The sequence below is a fragment of the Rhipicephalus sanguineus genome, chromosome 8, assembly GCF_013339695.2.
Source record: "Rhipicephalus sanguineus isolate Rsan-2018 chromosome 8, BIME_Rsan_1.4, whole genome shotgun sequence".
NCBI lineage: Eukaryota > Metazoa > Arthropoda > Arachnida > Ixodida > Ixodidae > Rhipicephalus > Rhipicephalus sanguineus.
Genome location: NC_051183.1, coordinates 159713768 through 159732528, shown reverse-complemented (window position 1 = coordinate 159732528; position 18761 = coordinate 159713768). Strand labels below are relative to the sequence as shown.

The window sequence follows — 18761 nt, the reverse complement described above, 5'->3', positions numbered from 1 at the left end:
CGCGAAGAAGACTGCCGCTCAGAGAGACCAGGGGACCCGCAGCCACTGGGAGTGCGTTCCCATCACGACCAGACGAATGAGGTTTCGGTTAAGACCAGCGTTCGCAAAGTCACGGATAGTGTGGAACCCGCTGCTGTCGTCACCTCGAAGGCTACAACTGCTTCGTGATCGCCTTGGCCCCTTGGGAGTATGTTGCGGACGATTGCGGCCGCGCGGCAACAAGCAGGAGGACAAAGAGAAGAAAGAAGACGTAGACACGAGCAGTGGAATATAGAGATAGAATGCTTGGTCTAGGGCTCGGGTATTAATTACGCGATACATATTGTTACGCTCAAAGGAGACCGTCAAGGTGGAAAGGGGCTGTTTATTACGTCGTGAGGGTGAGCTCAGGAGCGGCCGACTAGTTGATGATTTTCACCTCGTCCTCTTCGCTCTTTCTGACCAGGAGCGGCAAGCACGTTCACTGTGGTCTTCGTTGTCTTCGTCCATATGCGCAACATTCCTCTCCTCTTAGACGAAGGCCGCCGGACGAGTCAGTCGATTTGTCTCGGCGTGAATAATTTCAGGCGGGCGACATGGACAACTTGCGTCTTGGCAGATCTTCGACCACTCGCAGTGAGGCGAGCTATTGTGTAGGTGATCTCTGTGAGTCCGTTGACTATAACAAATGGTCCATCGTAAGTGGCCAAAAACTTTTGGCACAAACCGCGTTTTCGTGTTGGAGTCCACAACCACACTAAATCACCACGGCCATAGGTTACAGGTCGGTGGTGAATGTCGTAGCGTGCTTTCGCTCTGTCTTGCGATGCCAAGGTGCGTAACCGAGCTATGCGACGCGCCTCTTCGGCCAGGCAGAGGGTCTCGGCGACAGTAACGTTTTCGTGATCACTGAAAGGGAAGACTGTGTCGATTGTGTGACGGGGCGAACGTGCGTACAGCAAGAAGAAAGGGCTATAGCCTGTAGTCTCGTGCTTCGCGGTGTTGAATGCGTACGTAATGAAAGGCAGTACGTCATCCCAGTTCTTGTACAAGTTCAAGAAGTGCTAATGCAGGAAAACATATTGTTTGATGTATCATAAAAATACTGATGCTAGCAATGATAGTAGTTAGGAGTTGGAATTTTTGTACTGCATGTATTGTATAAACTATAAAAACGTTATGTATCACATGCCTCTAATGTTATAGTCTAATTCTTTCCTGAGGGATTATGTTATGTACAAGATTTGTATAGTCAGACAGATTCAATGTAACATGACATTTTTTGTCAGCTATTTTTTCCTCTATTGCTTCTTTTGTTCATGATGGTCTGGATGCCGCGAAAGCTGTATTTTTTATTTGTTTTTTTTATTTTGCTGTACGAACTGTGTACAAGGGTGTTTGGTCCTCTGTCAGGCTATATGCCTTTAGCCCCAACATCCTTTTGTTTCTTGTTCCTTGTACAAGAATACAATAAAACAAATTTTGAAATTGAATTCAATAGAATTGTGGTCGGATGAAACATACATAGAAACCATGTTCACAATTGTCCGGTTGGTACGCTCCGTAAGCCCATTCGTTTGTGGATGGTAGGGGGTCGAGACGAAGGAGCTCCTCCACGACATCCGCTGTGAATTGTCGTCCACGGTCGCTGATGATCACGCGAGGAGGGCCATGCCGGAGGATGACGTGTTGTAGCAAGAGCAATGATACGTCACTGGCAGTTGCGGAAGGAACGGCCGCCGTCTCGCAGTAGCGTGTGAGGTAGTCGACGCAAACAATTATCCATCGGTTGCCATGTGCTGATTTAGGAAAGGGGCCCAGTAAGTCAATGCCCACTTGCTGGAAAGGTGCGCTTGGAGTTGGCATCGGCTGCAGAAGACCAGCTGGAGCAGTAGATGGACGCTTGTGGCGCTGGCACTGCATGCAGCTGGCCACATACATCTCAATAGACTTTTGCATACCAGGCCAATAAAAGCGTTCCTTAGTCCGATGAAGCGTCCGCGCAGAACCTAAATGTCCAGACGTAGGGTCGTCGTGCATAGCAGTCATAATCGATGTTCGAAGGCTCTCCGGCACCACCAGCAGAAAACGTGCGCCACTGCTGGAAAGGTTCTTCTTGTATAGCAGTCCATCACGCACACAGAAATGGCGTGCTGTAGTAGAGGCGGATGCAGCGGCGAAGAGCGGCGCTAGTTTGGCGTCCTTTCGCTGTTCTACTTCGAAGCTGTGGAAGTCTGGAAAATTAGCCGGAACAGAAGCTACAAGGTGGTCAAGGTCATCGGCGTCACAATCCGTTGTGCTAAGTGGCATACGTGAAAGGCAGTCCGCATCGGCATGTCGTCGACCGCTCTTGTAAGCGCATATGGACGCATATGTTGCGCATATGGACGAGGACAACGAAGACCACAGTGAACGTGCTTGCCGCTCCAGGTCAGAAAGAGAGAAGAGGACGAGGCGAAAATCACCAACTAGTCGGCCGCTCCTGAGCTCACCCTCACGACGTAATAAACAGCCCCTTTCAACCTTGACGGTCTCCTTTGAGCGTAACAGAGTGGTGGAGGAGCTGGGTACGCTTTTACAACGACGGAACCATCACTGCTGCAGCTTCGTCGAAGCCGTCGACTTGCCGGCCTCCCACCATCTGCCGCGACTGCCTTCGACATGTCCGAAGAAGGAGACGCTCCCAGGACAGCACTTTGCGGCCCACTTCAATACTATCGAGTCCCACCACCCTTCGGAGGAAAAGCGGGAGAAGATGTCGACGCGTGGCTCGCCAAGTACAAGCGAGTGAGCAAGTCCAACGGGTGGGATTCAGCCGCTCAACTAACCAACGTGGTGTTCTCCCTGAGTGACACCGCACTCGTGTGGTACGAGAACCATGAGGACACGCTTACAACGTGGGACCTCTTCGTTGAGGAGCTCAAGGCGTGTTTCGGGGACTCAGTCGCTAAAAAGAAGCGCGCTGAGCAAACACTGTCGCAACGGGCGCAGCTCCCAGGTGAGACGTGCACCACATACATCGAAGAAGTGTTAAGGCTGTGCAAGGTGGTCTGCGCTAGTATGTCGGAAGAAGACAAAGTCGGCCATTTGCTAAAAGGAGTCGCTGAGGACGTGTACAATTTCCTAATTGGAAAAGAAAGCCTCAGTTCTGTGTCCGACGTCATTCGGCATTGCAGAACGTTTGAAACGCTCAAGATGCGTCGGATTACGCCAAAGTTTGGTCGGCTGGCAAACGTTACGACTGTTGCCAGTGTGGACACGAGTCCTTGCCTCGTCCATATGCGCAACAATATATACCCCACAAAGTGGACGAGGGGATGACCGCCGACGTAGCTCAGTGGTAGAGCATCGGACGCGTTATTCGAAGGTCGCAGGTTCGGTCCCTGCCGGCGGCAAGTTATCTTTTCGTCCACTTCACATTTATATCATAATTACTAGAAATAACACCCCCTATACTTTCCATGGCCTTATGGCCAGACCTCATTAATTTTCCCATCAATGAGCAATGCAGCCGCTGCTGAGGTGCACGAGCAGCCCTACAGCGGCGCCAAAATCCTGAGGCCGCCGAGAAGAGCTCGTCTTTCGCAGAGCCGAAGCCATCGCGGAGACACGCATGCATGCCTCTCAAATTACATATAGCAAATCAATAGAGCTGAAGAGTTGCGCTCGCGTATCACATTACGCAGTACCTTCATCGTCGGCGGTTTTTCGTCGACTCTAATCGGTCGAATATGCGTGTCAGAACATGTAAAGGTACCAGGCCTAAATCCACGAACGTCGCTTGAAAGTGTTACCTGCAACAGGTGCACTAGCGGCCTTGAAGGGGCCCTGCAACACTTGTCCAAGTAGTCGTCTAATGGCTTCATTAAAGCAGCTCACTGCCTCACGAATCAACTGCCGCAAAAATTTTTAGAATCCGCAAGTACGAGCGGAGTTACAGGGACTTGCCGCACGCTTTATCGGGGTCCTGCAACACTTTTTCAGGATGGTCAGAAAACGCCGCCGAGCGGCAGTCGAGGCTCCAGAGAACACGCGAGAGAAACATTATTGGCCGCGAGATCGACCTATAGGCGGCAGCAGCGTCGCCGCGTTAGTGTGGAGAGGCGGTCGGAGGCGCGTATAGAAATGCACACAGCGGCGCTTCGTTGTGAGCAGTTTGAGCCGATTGTCGGCGAATAAAATGCGCTGATTGCTGCTTACTGGTAATATATACACTCCTCATTGTTGAATAGACCGTGCACGAAGATCATCCAACGTTCCTATTATTACTGAGAGAAGCGCAATCTGCAGATGAAAGGGATGCTCGCCCTGGATGACAGTCTGCGCTTACGCGCTATATATATATATATATATATATATATATATATATATATATATATATATATATATATATATTGTTTTCTCTGTACGTGTTTAGCTTTTTTTCTGTGTACCACGCACTGCTGTAGCACGACTGAACTACTTATGTGTTTACTTCTTGTTCATTTGTATACCAGCCCATATTCCTGTGCAATGAGTTCAATAGCACTGTTCACGCGAATACGCATACGCAGGTAAGAGTTTAGCACAGAGCTTTCATCGATTGATTACGTGCACGGCAGTGATGCAACAAAGGTCCGGTTATTTTGTGGAAAAAGTGTCTTTTTTTTTCAAAATAATAATGTCCGCTGCCTTCCATCAATTTATAACAACTCCACACAAACGCTCAAGATAATGTGAAAAAAAAGGATGAGGTTTTGCATGAAATTATACGACACAAATGTGAGGCACGCCGTCGGGCTAAGAACACGGGTGGTTCTGCATAAATTTCGCCCCAAGTTCAAATTTCGCGCGGCAATACAGTTTTATCACTGCCGTGTCATTCCATTGTCTGTTTTTTTTTAAGGGACAGTTTGAGTACCGAAGTCTCAGACTTCACTCGATAGAAATATTTCGCTGTAGCGGGACCACGACCGTAAAATAAAAGGACATCTTAAGTGCAACTAAAGCTCATCATGAACTACAGTGCCGCTGTTATACACCTAACAACAACACGAAAGCGCATGAGCCTCATCTTTGTTTACCACGGAGTCGCTAAAACGCTGCATTCACACACAATTTAATACTCCTCATGTTTGGGACTATGCCAAGCGAACTTTAAAATGTGCTTGAACCAGAAAGCGGCATCAACACCGAAATGATTCTGGTGAACGAAGGGTACGACACCAATACACAGCCCTCCCGAAAGTCACACTCACTGATCTTATTACAATGCGCATGCAGCCGAGCAAGTCCATTTGCTTCTGTACACAATGTTGGGTATACGTACGATCAGTTAAAATCGCGCTAACATAAAATAATAAACCGTCCTTTGAGAATTCGCAGGACGTACGCGCACATGCAAAAACGACGTGGCTAGCAGACGACGCAGGGAGCAATCCACACTAGGCGCGCTTCAGCCAGTAGCCGCCAGGCGGCGACTCCGCTTGATGTCGCGGCCAATAGCGCAGCACGCGGCCTGGAGTCGCTAGAAATCGCTCCCTCTTCTCTGTACAAATTATGACATACACTGCGCCATATACCCAAAGTCCACGGCCGTTGACTGATTTGAACATCGTGAGCTGCATAGTTACCATGGCCGCCGCGGGATGCCGCCACGTGCCCGCGCGCTCGCTCGCGATCACATTGAAAGTAAGCCAGGCGTTTGAAGAGTAAAGAAAGTGCTCAAGATCATGACGCGCGCTGACGAAAGGACCAATTTTCTTGCCCCTTTGTCGTCCCCCTCCCTGCGTAGCCTTCAGCGCGCTCGCTGATACGAAAGGAGAGGGAAAGCGCTCGCAAATCCCTGTAACTCCGCTCGTACTTGACGGATTATAAAAAAATTTTGTGGTAGTCCATTCGTGAGGCAATAAGCTGTTTTAATGAAGTCATTAGACAGTTACTTGGGAAAATGTTGCGGGGCCCCTTTAAGCGCTTTCTGTCTCTCTCCTTTCGTACCAGCGAGCGCGCTGCAGGCTACGCAGAGAGGGAGTTGACAAGGGCACAAGAAGATGCGTCCCTTCGTCAGCGCGCCATGACCTTGAGCACTTTTTAATGCTTTCTTGAAACGCGCGGCTTACGTTCAGTTATCGCGAGCGAGCGCGCGCGGGCGGGCATGCGAGCGCATCTTGCGGCGGCCACGGTAACTATGCGGCTCACGATGTTCAAATCAGTCAACGGCCGTGGACTTCGTGTATCATCATCATCGTCAGCCTGTCTACGCCCACTGCAGGGCAAAGGCCTCTCCCATGTTCCGCCAATCAACCCGGTCCTGTGCTTTCTGCTGCCACGTAATACCTGCAAACTTCTTAATCTCATCTACCCACCTAATTTTCTGTCTCCCCCTCACGCGTTTGCCATCTCTTGGAATCCAGTCAGTTGCCCTTAATGACCACCGGTTATCCTGCCGACGTGCTACGTGCCCGGCCCATATCCATTTCTTCTTCTTGATTTCAACTATGATGTCCTTAACCCCCGTTTGTTCCCTGACCCACTCTGCTCTCTTCCTGTCTCTTAAGGTTACGCCTATCATTTTCCTTTCCATCGCTCGCTGCGTCGTCCTCAATTTAAGTTGAACCCTCTTTGTAAGTCTCCAGGTTTCTGCTCCCTAGGTAAGTACCGGTAAGATGCAGCTGTTATATACCTTCCTCTTGAGGGATAGTGGTAGATTACCATTCATGATTTGGTAATGCTTGCCGAATGAGCCCCAACCCATCCTTATTCTTCTAGTTATTTCACTCTCATGGTTCGGCTCCGCGGTTACTACCTGTCCTAAGTAGACGTACTCCTTTACAACTTCCAGTGTCTCGCCACCTATCGCAAAGCGCTGTTCTCTGCCAAGATTGTTCCACATTACTTTAGTTTTATGCATATTAATTTTCAGACCTACTCTTCTACTTTCCGCATCCAGTTCAGTAATCATGAGCTGCAATTCGTCTCCCGTGTTACTCATCAATGCAATGTCATCAGCGAATCGTAGGTTACTGAGATACTCTCCATTAACTCTTATAACTCCTAACTCTTCCCAATCTAGGGCCCTGAAAACCTCCTGTAAACACGCGGTGAATAACATTGGAGAGATCGTGTCTCCCTGCCGTACGCCCTTCTTTATTGGGATTCTGTCGCTTTCTTTATGGAGGACTATAGTGGCTGTGGATCCGCTGTAGATTTCTTCCATTATGTTTATATAGGCTTCGTCGATGCCTTGATTCCGCAGTGCCTGCATGACTGCTGATGTTTCCACCGAATCAAATGCCTTCTCGTAATCTATGAAGGCTATGTATAAGGGTTTGTTGTATTCCGCGCATTTCTCTATCACCTGATTGATAGTATGAATATGGTCTATTGTTGAGAATCCTGTACGAAATCCTGCCTGGTCTCTTGGTTGATTGAACTCTAATGTCGTATTAATTCTGTTAGGACTTCGTGTATAAAGCGCAGTAATTTTGGTATATGGCATCATTTGTAGAGAGAAGAGGGAGCGATTTCTGGGTTACTTCGGGAATTGTAAATTCCAGGCCGCGTGCTGCGCTATTATGTTTGGCTCGCGTTTTCTCAGGAGCCTCGACTACCAATCTGCAGCGTTTTCTGACCATGCCGAACAAGTGTTGCAGGGCCCCTTTAAAGGAAGCCGAAAAATAGCCAGTTCTGTAGACAGTGCACAAAGGAGATCACAATCGGCCTGCTATACACAATCTATATTAAGGCGCTTCACAGAGGCAATGCGATATTTGTGCGCCAATAAATACTTGCAATACGAAATCAGTCGGGAAATTACATAATAAGTAGCGACTACATCGCACCCGTTATGCTATCCTTGAAGAAAGTCAAGTGCCTCCGGGGCTGTTTGTATTGTTGCTGAGCATATGTAATGTGTAAAGTAGAAATGTGGCTTAGTAAAACAGAAATCATGCGATTCTACTTTTCTTCTAAATAAAAGCCATAATCCCTCTACACCTTCCGACGCACTTGTTAGGTTTTAGCACTGCGACATAAAACTAGGAACGTGTTGCGGCAAGTTGTTAGGCAGACGGTATGCAAGAGTGATTTGCTTGCGTGAAACATTGCATTACATGAATAAGGCACGCGATGTGTGTAAAGCGATTTCACAGAGTTTCTTTCAAAATGCTCCACACAGAGAGAAGGAAAGCGCGTACCTTTTCGCCGACCTCGGTGTCATCACCTCCCGGAAGAATGTCCAAATCCTGCTTGAGGGCACACGCTTCTATCACCTGCTCATATCTGTCGCGGTCGAACGGCTGCCCAAAGGTTATGTTGTTCTTCACGCTGGCGTTTTGTATCCAGGCCTGCTGAGGACAGTAGGCCACAGAGCCCTGCAAGAAGCGACGTGGAGCAGTTGTCTGATCATTTTCGCCACTGCTTGGTGCGATCAACATTAAAACATCGTAAATAGAGACACGCTTAGCGCAACGCAGCCTGCCCTGATTATGTCATCTGCGTCACGGCATCTAATCTCAATATAGTTAAAACTTAATCTAACGGAAGCCGATTTTACGAAATTTTCGAACTAAAGAAGAAATCCCCGTTCATCGGTAGGTACCCATGGGGTTCAACGCTGCCATCAAGAATTAACTAACCTAGCTTAATAGGTCAACAAGACCGGTATCACCAAACTTTCTCTGAAATAATTTAGTGAAAAAGTGGCGATTTTTTTCCCATTTTGACACAGACGGGTCTTCCAGCTTGCGCTCTAACGAAACATCACGGCCCTAGCTTTATATTGAACAGTCTGCATGCCAAGCCGCGCCATCGGAACACCACGTTGTCCGTGATGCCGCATACCCCGAAGCGCCAACTCCAAGCCAGGCAATGGACGCCGTCGATCCCTTGACCCCGAGAGAACGCACTGAAAGCACTCCAAGAAAAAAAAATGTTGCAGTGGCTTAGCTCGGCTACGCCAGGATGACGTAGCGTTAGCAAAGGTTCAGCTAATTATTCTTAGCTTTCCTGATTCTCTAGGATTAGCTTGATTATCATGCTTACTGCTGCTCCAATGACACACACACGGTATACGTATTATGCGGCATATGTATATTTATTTTGCCAGGCAACTACTTCGGGATCCGATGAGTTAAGCTTCTCCGCTCCTCTACGCCCTTGAGCAGAATTTGCGCTCTCCTTCGCCATGACTATACCACACTGGCAAACGCCAGTCAGAGGCGTTATCAAGCGGCTCCAGCGCAGTGTCAGACTGTGACTGCACAGCGAAGGCGAACAGCTGCGCGCGCCGGCGCCAATACGTATGCCACGGCTACGACGTCACTCCTGGAAACCGCAGACCGGCGGCGGCAGAGTGCGCGGAAGGTGCCGGCTCCGGTGCGTGACATCAATGGTCCTCGCGCACGCGCAGCACGGCTCTTGAGGAGGCACGCGAAACTGGCTCGGCTGGGCCAGTGTAGCTAACGCTACAAAAAAGAGTCAAAAGAGGGTCGCGGTGCCCTGACTCTCTTCCGGTATCCATTTTACCCCTTTTGGAAGGTAAGCAGAAAAGGGGGCACATTTCTGCAAGAGTCACTTGACTCTCGTGAAGCGCGCATCAATTGGCTTCCGCGACGAAGACGCCGTGACAAACATCATATGACGTGCTGGCATTCGACGCTGTTCGCATGCGCTGTATGCCCTGGCTCCGCGGATCGCCGTCGTCGCGACGGTGGCCGGCGGCGACTGCGCCTCCTCTCTCAGTCTCCCCTGTCGTTGTGCGTTGCGCGTTTTGTAGTCTTGTGTTCGAGAAAGCACGCACATCTTCGGTTGCGGAAGATGCGGTTGGAAGCTGCGTGTTCCAAAAGACGCTTGGGGGCGCCGTATTCACGGAGCTGCGAACACGGAGAACGTCCGCCTGTTAACGGTGTGTGTGCTGCTTTCGTAGGCACTAATTTACACAGCTTTAGCTGGGCGTCTGCAGCAGCTCTGCGGAGGTAGGTTGCCAGCCATTTCCAATGGCAGCCTGCGTCCGCGGGGCTGTCGTGGATGCCCAACCTAAATTGCCTATCAACAAGTGGAGACACTTATGCGCGTTTTTGTACAAGCTCCCGTAATATGAGGGATGCAGTCACTTATGAAGGGCGATTGTTTGCTGAACGCAGATTGTGTCTGCACTGATGAAGGTACACGATGCCGTTTTGAGATGAGCTTTCGTGTAAGTCCTAATGGCATCGATATTGAGTGCGCAGCGTACGTCCGCGCGTGAAAACGTAAAAAAATCAATGTGCAGAACACTTAGATGACTAAACAATGGTTTTCGTTTATTCAAAGACGGTAGTTTGAGGTGCACGTATAGTACGATACGAGCCGAGAGTGGTGGATAGCAGCTATATACAACTATATACATACGATACATCTTCCCTTCTTCAAAACAAAGAATGAAAGCTCACTATCAGTCCAGTCACAGACACACCCCGCACAGAAATGTCACAAGGACCCATTGTTGAAGCATCGTCCTACCCACTGCCTGAGCTACATCGCTGAGCACAGCTGCGTCAGTGCCAGGCGAGCTGGTGGAAGTTTTCGTCGTAGGTCAGCCTTGCTGGGGGATGTCTGGCTGATCTGCGTTTATCTACCACATTGGCTGGCGGGCAACTGCAGATGGTCCATTAGGTGGGGCCTCGCTGGCGACTGAGACCTGCATTGCATTTCCGGGTGTCCAAACCAGTCCGCTGTTTGACCACAGCCGTCGGTAAAGATGGGTTCGTACTGCTCCTCGGTTGAGAGCAGATGCTGCCTGTTCCTGCGCAGTATGGTTCCGTCTTCCGTGACCACAGTGTATGACCTCGGTGCGACCTGCTTCTGTACTTTAGTCTTGATATTCCATCCGCGGTCCTCGCGAACACGTACTACGTCCCCTTTCTTCAAGACCGGGAGCAGACGTCCTCGCTTTGGTTGTTTCCGTTTCCATACTTCTTGAGGTTCATTTGCTGAAAAGTCCGGTAGCCGCGTTCTCAGGCGGCGGCCCATGAGAAGCTCACTCGGGCACCTTTCATCTTCGAGCGGGGAGGCTCTGCAGTTTTACAGGCCCAACCAGAAGCATTCTTTTCCACTCGCTGCCTTTTGTAGTAACAGCTTAGCAATTTATACACAGTTTTCTGCCAGGCCAATTGACCGGGGAAATCGTGGGCTGGAGGTTGTGTGATTGAATTCAAAGACGTTTGCGAATTGTCTGAATTCGTAGCAAGCGAATTGCGGACCATTGTCAGTCACAACCTCCCCTGGGATGCCGTGTCTGAAAAACATGCTGCCTAACACATCAATAACTTTCCGGGCATCAGTGCTTCCCAATCGCTCAACAAGAAATTTGAGAATGCGTCATACGCAACCAGACAGTGCTGCGCATTGAACTGGCAGATGTCTACTCCCACATGATCCCACGGTCGTCCTGGCGCTTCGCGGGGCAAAATGGGCTCGCATGCCTGACGATATGCGAACGTCTTGCACACCCTGCATGACCTGATTAAGGCTTCTATATTAGTGGCCAGACCAGGCCAGAAGAGCAGTGCCCGTGCCCTTGCTTTGCACTTGTTGAGGCCTAAGTGACCCTCGTGAATACGCTGCAGCATTTCTCGTCTCAATGCAAGTGAAATGACCACTTTGGTGCCCTTAAATAGCAGTCCGTTTATCTCCGATAGCTCCGCTGCCAATGTACGGAAGGGGCCTTTTACTAGATTGCCCGCCTTCAAAGATTCAATAACACTTTGCAGCTCTGGGCCTTCTGCAGTAGCTTTGACCAATCGATGGGCTGTCTGCTCGCTAACTAGGCTACGTTGAATGGTAAGCGCGCGAAGGTCTGTGTCAGCTGAGGCATCACAGTCCTGAGCCCTTTTGTCACGCAGGAATGCCCTGGAGAGGGTGTCCGGAATTACGATATCCTTTGCAGGTACGTACTGCAAGGTGTAATCATACACCATTAGTCGCAAGAAAAACCGATGCTTCGCGATTATTGTAGATCGTTTTGTTAAGATTGCGCTCAAGACGCGACCACTCGAGCTTATTGTAGAACTTGCGCGACAACCAGCGATAACGCTGGAATATTCGATGGTACATGCATAAATGCCGACGCGCTTCACCGCTTGTCAGTTGATCGACGGTCGACGCTCTGTTCGCCGCTATCAGTGTGTTGCTGTAGTTTGACTTTCAGTTTCCCGGCCACAAGTTCGGTCAAATAAAGAGTTTGATCTCTGACGTGCTGACTGCTGCCTTCGTCGACGTCACGACCACGTGACAATATTGCATATCCCGGTCCAGGGTGGCGCATGTCTTGAACTGGAGAACGCGGCAAAGTGATGCAAACTAGTGCACAATACAGGTTGACACCTTCGCTTTGCTGTCAAAGTGCGTTCTGCAAAGAAACCTCCATGCGTTTCTTTAGGTTTATTCACAAGGGCCTTGTGAGTATCTGCTTCTTTGCGAGCGTCCGCTGAGAAGGTCAGCGGGTGTGTTCCAAGTGCCGTTCCCTCGAGCACCATGTTTTAGTGGAGATGTAGACATGAAGAATGCGCATCTACTCATCGAAACTGAGTACACCACTATTACTCGCAAATCGATCACGTCGAACTTCAGACCGTACCTATGACTGCGTGCAACAAGGATAGGTAACAACATGCACACTCACCCAGCTCTATGCAAGTCTGTTTCAAATAAACATTTGTTACCGCTTGTGTCGTGTCCCTGTCTAAGCGTGCGCTATTCCACTCAGGCAAACAATCCACTCACGTTGATGTTCACCGAGCCCTTCAGCTTCACCATGTCGCCAAGGAAAGCCGACAGCATGGACGACTTCCCGGAACCAACTGAACCGACGACGGCCGCCAAAGCGCCCGTGGGGACGCTGATGTTCAGGTCATCCAGCGCGGGCTGAGCGTGCTTTTCCCAGGCAAAGCTGGCATCTTTTATCACCAATGGATTGCCTGTGGTCAAGCACGTGTCGTTAACTGGATTAAATGGTGACTGCAAGTGTTAGCTATGTAAACGGCTACAAGTTGAGCGATTACTCATGCAGAAAATATGCCACACTTGTCCTCGGCTAATCCAAGTTGAGAAATATTCCATCAGCGATATTTAGTTATTTTCAGTCAGCGTTTACAGAAATAGTAACACCAGGTAGCTATTACTGTTCTACTGCATGCTAGGAATGCAACCGCGTGTTTTACCTTAACCTTTAGAGTCAAGGAAAGCTCACGCACCTTCGTTTGTGTCGTGCTGGACAGCGTTCGGGTCCAGCTCGTCCGAGCGAAGGTACTTGTTTATACGGCCCAGGGACACAAAGAACTGAAAAACGACGGGTGAGAAATGCAGAAAATATTTAGTTAAGAAACCACACACTCAGGCCCGTAACCTGGAATTGTTTTCGGGGGGGCACTTGCTGAAAGCCTTGACTATTTGAGAAAAACGCCTATATTCATAATTTATTCTCGGTAAAACACAATGCATCACAACAATGTTACATGGTGTTTCCCCCCACCCCACCCCTGGCTCCGGGCCTGCACACTCTGTTCATGTCTCATACCCGGGTCACACGGGCATTTGGAAGGCCTTCCAACCGATAGTCTATTGACTCAATGGTCAAGCACGAGCTGGCACACGGGCGGTTTCGAAGGCCATCGAGTCAACGGAGCAACCCACAACTCCATGGAAACTTCGATGACCATTGAGCGACGGAAGCGGAAACAGCGTGAACGTGCTCTCTCGTTCACAGTGTGCTCGTATTCACGATTACAAAAAGGTTAACCAGTATGCTTTAGAGCAGTATATGTGAGCGCTATCGATTATTTAGTAAAGTATTTGTGCCACTTGAAAAATAAAGTGGCTGACTGGGCTAGTTGGTTGTGCATACTTAAGGTTAACAGCGCGTAGAGAACACACGGCGGACAGGAAAAAGACGAGACAAGCGCTGACTTCCAACTGAATATTTATTGACAAGAATGCTCTTATATATCCCCGAGTGAACAGAAAACAAGCGGTGAAAAAAGGTGAAAACAGAAGCAAAAATACGAAACAACTAAACAACTATCACTGAGCCTGCTACGCCGACTCGCGCATCCCAAAAAACAGAGCTCCCTGTCTGACAATGCAACTGATGGCTTGCTGACGCACGTGCTCCTTTCATGCGCCATCTGAGCTGCCTCACATATTATGCGCTCGTGCTCTTCTTTAATCTTATCCAGAACTGTGGTCCTCTCAAACTGCGGACTGCACCCACACGTGCTCACGTGAAGCGCCAGGAAACGATCTTTGCCATTACGAACGTTATTGGCGTGTTCCCGTAAGCGCTCGTTCAGGCATCTGCCCGTCTGGCCCACGTAGCACGCGCCGCAAGACCATGGGATCCTGTACACCACGCCCTCGGCACAGTCGACAAACTGCGCCCTGTGCTTGACCATGCACTATTTACCACGCCTCTTCACGGGGCAGGTCCTGCTAGCCAGATGGGCCAACTTGTAAGGAGCACTGAAAAACTGCGCCCTGTGCTTGACCACGCACTATTTACCACGCCTCTTCACGGGGCAGGTCCTGCTAGCCAGATGGGCCAACTTGTCAGGAGCACTGAAAAACTGCGCCCTGTGCTTGACCACGCACTATTTACCACGCCTCTTCACGGGGCAGGTCCTGCTAGCCAGATGGGCCAACTTGTAAGGAGCACTGAAAAACTGCGCCCTGTGCTTGACCACGCACTATTTACCACGCCTCTTCACGGGGCAGGTCCTGCTAGCCAGATGGGCCAACTTGTCAGGACCACTGAAAAACTGCGCCCTGTGCTTGACCACGCACTATTTACCACGCCTCTTCACGGGGCAGGTCCTGCTAGCCAGATGGGCCAACTTGTAAGGAGCACTGAAAAACTGCGCCCTGTGCTTGACCACGCACTATTTACCACGCCTCTTCACGGGGCAGGTCCTGCTAGCCAGATGGGCCAACTTGTCAGGACCACTGAAAAACTGCGCCCTGTGCTTGACCACGCACTATTTACCACGCCTCTTCACGGGGCAGGTCCTGCTAGCCAGATGGGCCAACTTGTAAGGAGCACTGAAAAACTGCGCCCTGTGCTTGACCACGCACTATTTACCACGCCTCTTCACGGGGCAGGTCCTGCTAGCCAGATGGGCCAACTTGTCAGGAGCACTGAAAAACTGCGCCCTGTGCTTGACCACGCACTATTTACCACGCCTCTTCACGGGGCAGGTCCTGCTAGCCAGATGGGCCAACTTGTCAGGAGCACTGAAAAACTGCGCCCTGTGCTTGACCACGCACTATTTACCACGCCTCTTCACGGGGCAGGTCCTGCTAGCCAGATGGGCCAACTTGTCAGGAGCACTGAAAACCACTTTCACGTTGAGGCGTTGTCCTATTTTCTTTAGGCGATGTGACACCGAGGGCATATACGGAATGACCGCCAACTTTTCCCGCTTTTCCGCTGTGGTGAGCTCTATCATTACCGTCACTGCCCTTACGTTTCCTCTTTCTGTGCATTGCTTCGGCCACAGAAATAAGTAACGGGCGCGGGTACCCTTCTCTTTCTAGGCGCTTTGACTGTGCCAGGAGACTGGCTTCCAAAACGTGATGGCAGGACCTCTCCCGTCCTGTCTTTCTCCTGTCCTCCGTGTGGTATTTTCGCGCTGTTAACCTTAAGTATGTCACTTGAAATGTGCGAACTGCACATACTCTCTACATCAGCGACGTGCTTGTCTTATCGTGCCGTCCTGCCGTCTATCGCTCGCCACAGTTTCGCTGCTCAACAACTTAAAAATTAAATATGTGTTGCTAACTACAAATAAACACTTTATTAAAATGTTCAAACAAAAACAACAGACACATTTGTGATTTTAGGCGGGTTTGTATTATTCAACTTTCGGTGACATGAGTACGAAAATAAAGATCCGCAGCGCCACGCAGGTTTTGCGAGAGACGCGGGAACCACTCAACGGCCGTTCAGAATTGCCGTGCAGCAGCGCGACAGCTCCATCGAGTTGATAGAGTTGTGGCGTTTTCATGGCCGTTAAAAAGTGCCCGTGTGACAGAGGTATCAGTGAAGCTTTAAGTGGAATTCTTATATTAGCCCCTAAATGACGGCGAAGAAAGGAAAACGCAACCGATAAAGCTTTATTGGGCGAATTTGCGCCAAGAAAACAGAGCGAACACTCAAGGTGCAGCGAAAGCGGCCAGCAGAGGACACTTTCGCTGGTAAGGCGCGTCGGAATTTATAACGTGTGGCATCAAAGATTCCAGGCCTATCATTGGTGCCGTATTATATAGCAATAAGACACAATGCGCCAGCTTGCCCAATCTGCAGTACTTATGTTCCAGAATAAAGTTTGCTGTTCGCGTTGCGCGCTCAAGCTTGTCAGAGCATAATAATATCTGGGGTTTAACGTACCAAAACCACGATATGATTATGAGAGACGCCGTAGTGGAGGGCTCCGGAAATTCCCACCACCTGGGGTTCTTTAACGTGCACCTAAATCTAAGTACACGCGCCTCAAACATTTTCGCTTCCATCCAAAATGCAGCCGCCGCGGCAGCTTATCAGACCAATGGAAAATAATCGGGAATGTTCGAAATGCCGGCGCGGCGCGCGCAAGTGTAACGGGACGGTTACGAGAAAACAAAGTTCGCGGGGCAATATGGCGTGTATTTTTATGCCAATAAATAGACACCCCAGTCGGTCAGCCAAGACAACTGGAGGAGCAGAAAAGCGGCGAACAGAGCTGTAAAGATGATAAACATAAAAACGATCACCAAGTGCGCATTCCAGACCGTGAAAACTGTCTCCTTCTCGAAATTATTAACGCTATATTCCACGAAAACATGTCAAGTTATTGCGTACCATACAACAGTTTTTCGACCAAAAGATGTTTTGAAAGGTTGGTACGCGTCAAATTGGGTGCGAGGTCGTGGTTACGACTATGTCTGGTTTGTCTCAGTGGACAGACTCATATGTTGTGGGATTAATACTAAACTGCCCCGTCGGGAAGACAAAAAATATTAGCATAGCTCTGCACCATTCTACAAGTGGAATGTCATATCTATACATGAGTGAGCTGAGAACGCGCTAAACGCCCCACCGCTGGATGAGCGCAATTCAAGTACCCTGTATTTGCATCAGTGTGTTGTTGACGTTGTCGGCAAATGAAGGAAGTTTCACTCATCAAAGACTGCAATTTAATAGAACTTGCTGAGGGCCGGTTGGTTCAAAATTGAAGCTGAGGGTGAAACAGCGCGATTACAACAAGGACAACAAAGGGACGAAGACCACGGAACAAACGCCGACTGCCCAACTGAATGTTTATTTCAAGGAAACGAGCCCGTTACACAGACTTAGGAAAAACATGCGCACATCCCACAATGCGCCAGTGGGCTACTGTCTAAGAAGACTAATCGTTCCTCCCGAAGTCAACGTCGTTTTTGGTTTCGTGGAATCTCTTGGCGACACGCGAAAATATGCAAAGTTTTGAAGTCGGAAAATGGCGCCAAATTGACTGTACAATGACTGACGGAAAGTGCATCTTGAAGAAGAAAAGGACTCCTGCCAAGAAGACCAAACGCTGCGCACCTACAAAAGACTAGAAGGGCAGTCCGCAGAGCTCCTTTGGCAACAAAGCAGGCTTTTTTTTTTTACCAAACCCGCCTGCTAAGACCACCAGCCCAAACATTTTAACTACGCTTTGAGACGCGAAAATTCCAGACCATGTCGGAAAGATTCTGGTAAAAGGCCCAAAATACAATTTTGAGCCACATTTCACTGCTTCGCAGCTTCCTGCCATGCAGAAGCATGGGATACAGAGCGGACGATCAGGACGGTGAACGAGTTATCGGTGACAGTGTTCTCAAGCAGGAAGAAATCGGGAACAGCGCCCTTAAGGAGAGCTGTGACCTGCCGGAGGAACTTCAAGGGATGCAGGCAGAGAAATAAGTGGGCTTCGTTCTGCCCTAATGAAAGAAAAATACAGGAACGCCGTTTTGACGAACTTGAAACAAATTTCCTTCAAACCGATATAGTTGTTGGGGTTTAACGTCCCAAAACCACGATATGATTATGAGAGACACCGTAGTGGAGGGCTCCGGAAAGTTAGACCACCTGGGGTTCTTTAACGTGCACCTAAATCTAAGTACACGGGGCTCAAGCATTTTCGCCTCCATCGAAAGTGCGGCCGCCGTGGCCGGGATTCGATCCAGCAACCTGCGGGTCAGAATTCGAACACCATAACTATTAGACTACCGTGGCGGATTCCTTCGAACCGAAGAAAGGAAAGAAAGCCGCCTTGAAGCTACTCAAGGACATGGACTCGTTGAGGCAGCTTGTCAACACCACAGCTGCAGAGTTCCTGGAAGTTTTCTTCACGCGCGAAACCCACGAGCTCGGTAAACCTCTCAGGGTGAATGTGTCCGAGAAGACATTTTCGCAGTGCCCTCTATAGGGAAGGTTATACAGACGTATCTGAAAAAGCTGCAATAAAGGACCCTTTCATGGTAAGCTCCGAATAAATTATTTTGGCAATTAACGAAGCTCAAAGGGCTGGTCGAACTGCATTCTTTAAGCTTGAGTAAGACTTGTTGCTGGGCGAGTTGGTTGAAATCTATGGGGTACATTTTAGCGCAAACTGTGAAAGAAAGCACGGGAAAAGGGTAGAGGATAGCAGAAAGGTCGAGCGCTAAACTTCAACTGTTTATTCGAAAGGTGAGGCCAACAACAAATAACCATGTGCGCATGCGCGCGCCAGTAAGGGAAAAAATCACACTTTCATGTCAAATAATTGCAT

At 49.4% G+C, this 18761-nt stretch overlaps 1 protein-coding gene across 1 annotated transcript in view; it reads right to left on the bottom strand.

Annotated features, from left to right (window-relative positions):
* Positions 1–18761, bottom strand: part of LOC119402432 (ATP-binding cassette sub-family C member 3) — a 311062-nt gene that overhangs the window by 176792 nt on the left and 115509 nt on the right. Inside the window, exons 7-9 of the mRNA XM_037669579.2 lie at positions 13191–13275; positions 12721–12914; positions 8154–8330 (exon numbers count right to left, since the gene is read on the bottom strand). Coding sequence (XP_037525507.1) covers positions 8154–8330; positions 12721–12914; positions 13191–13275 — 456 coding nt within the window. The remainder of the gene's footprint in view (positions 1–8153; positions 8331–12720; positions 12915–13190; positions 13276–18761) is intronic.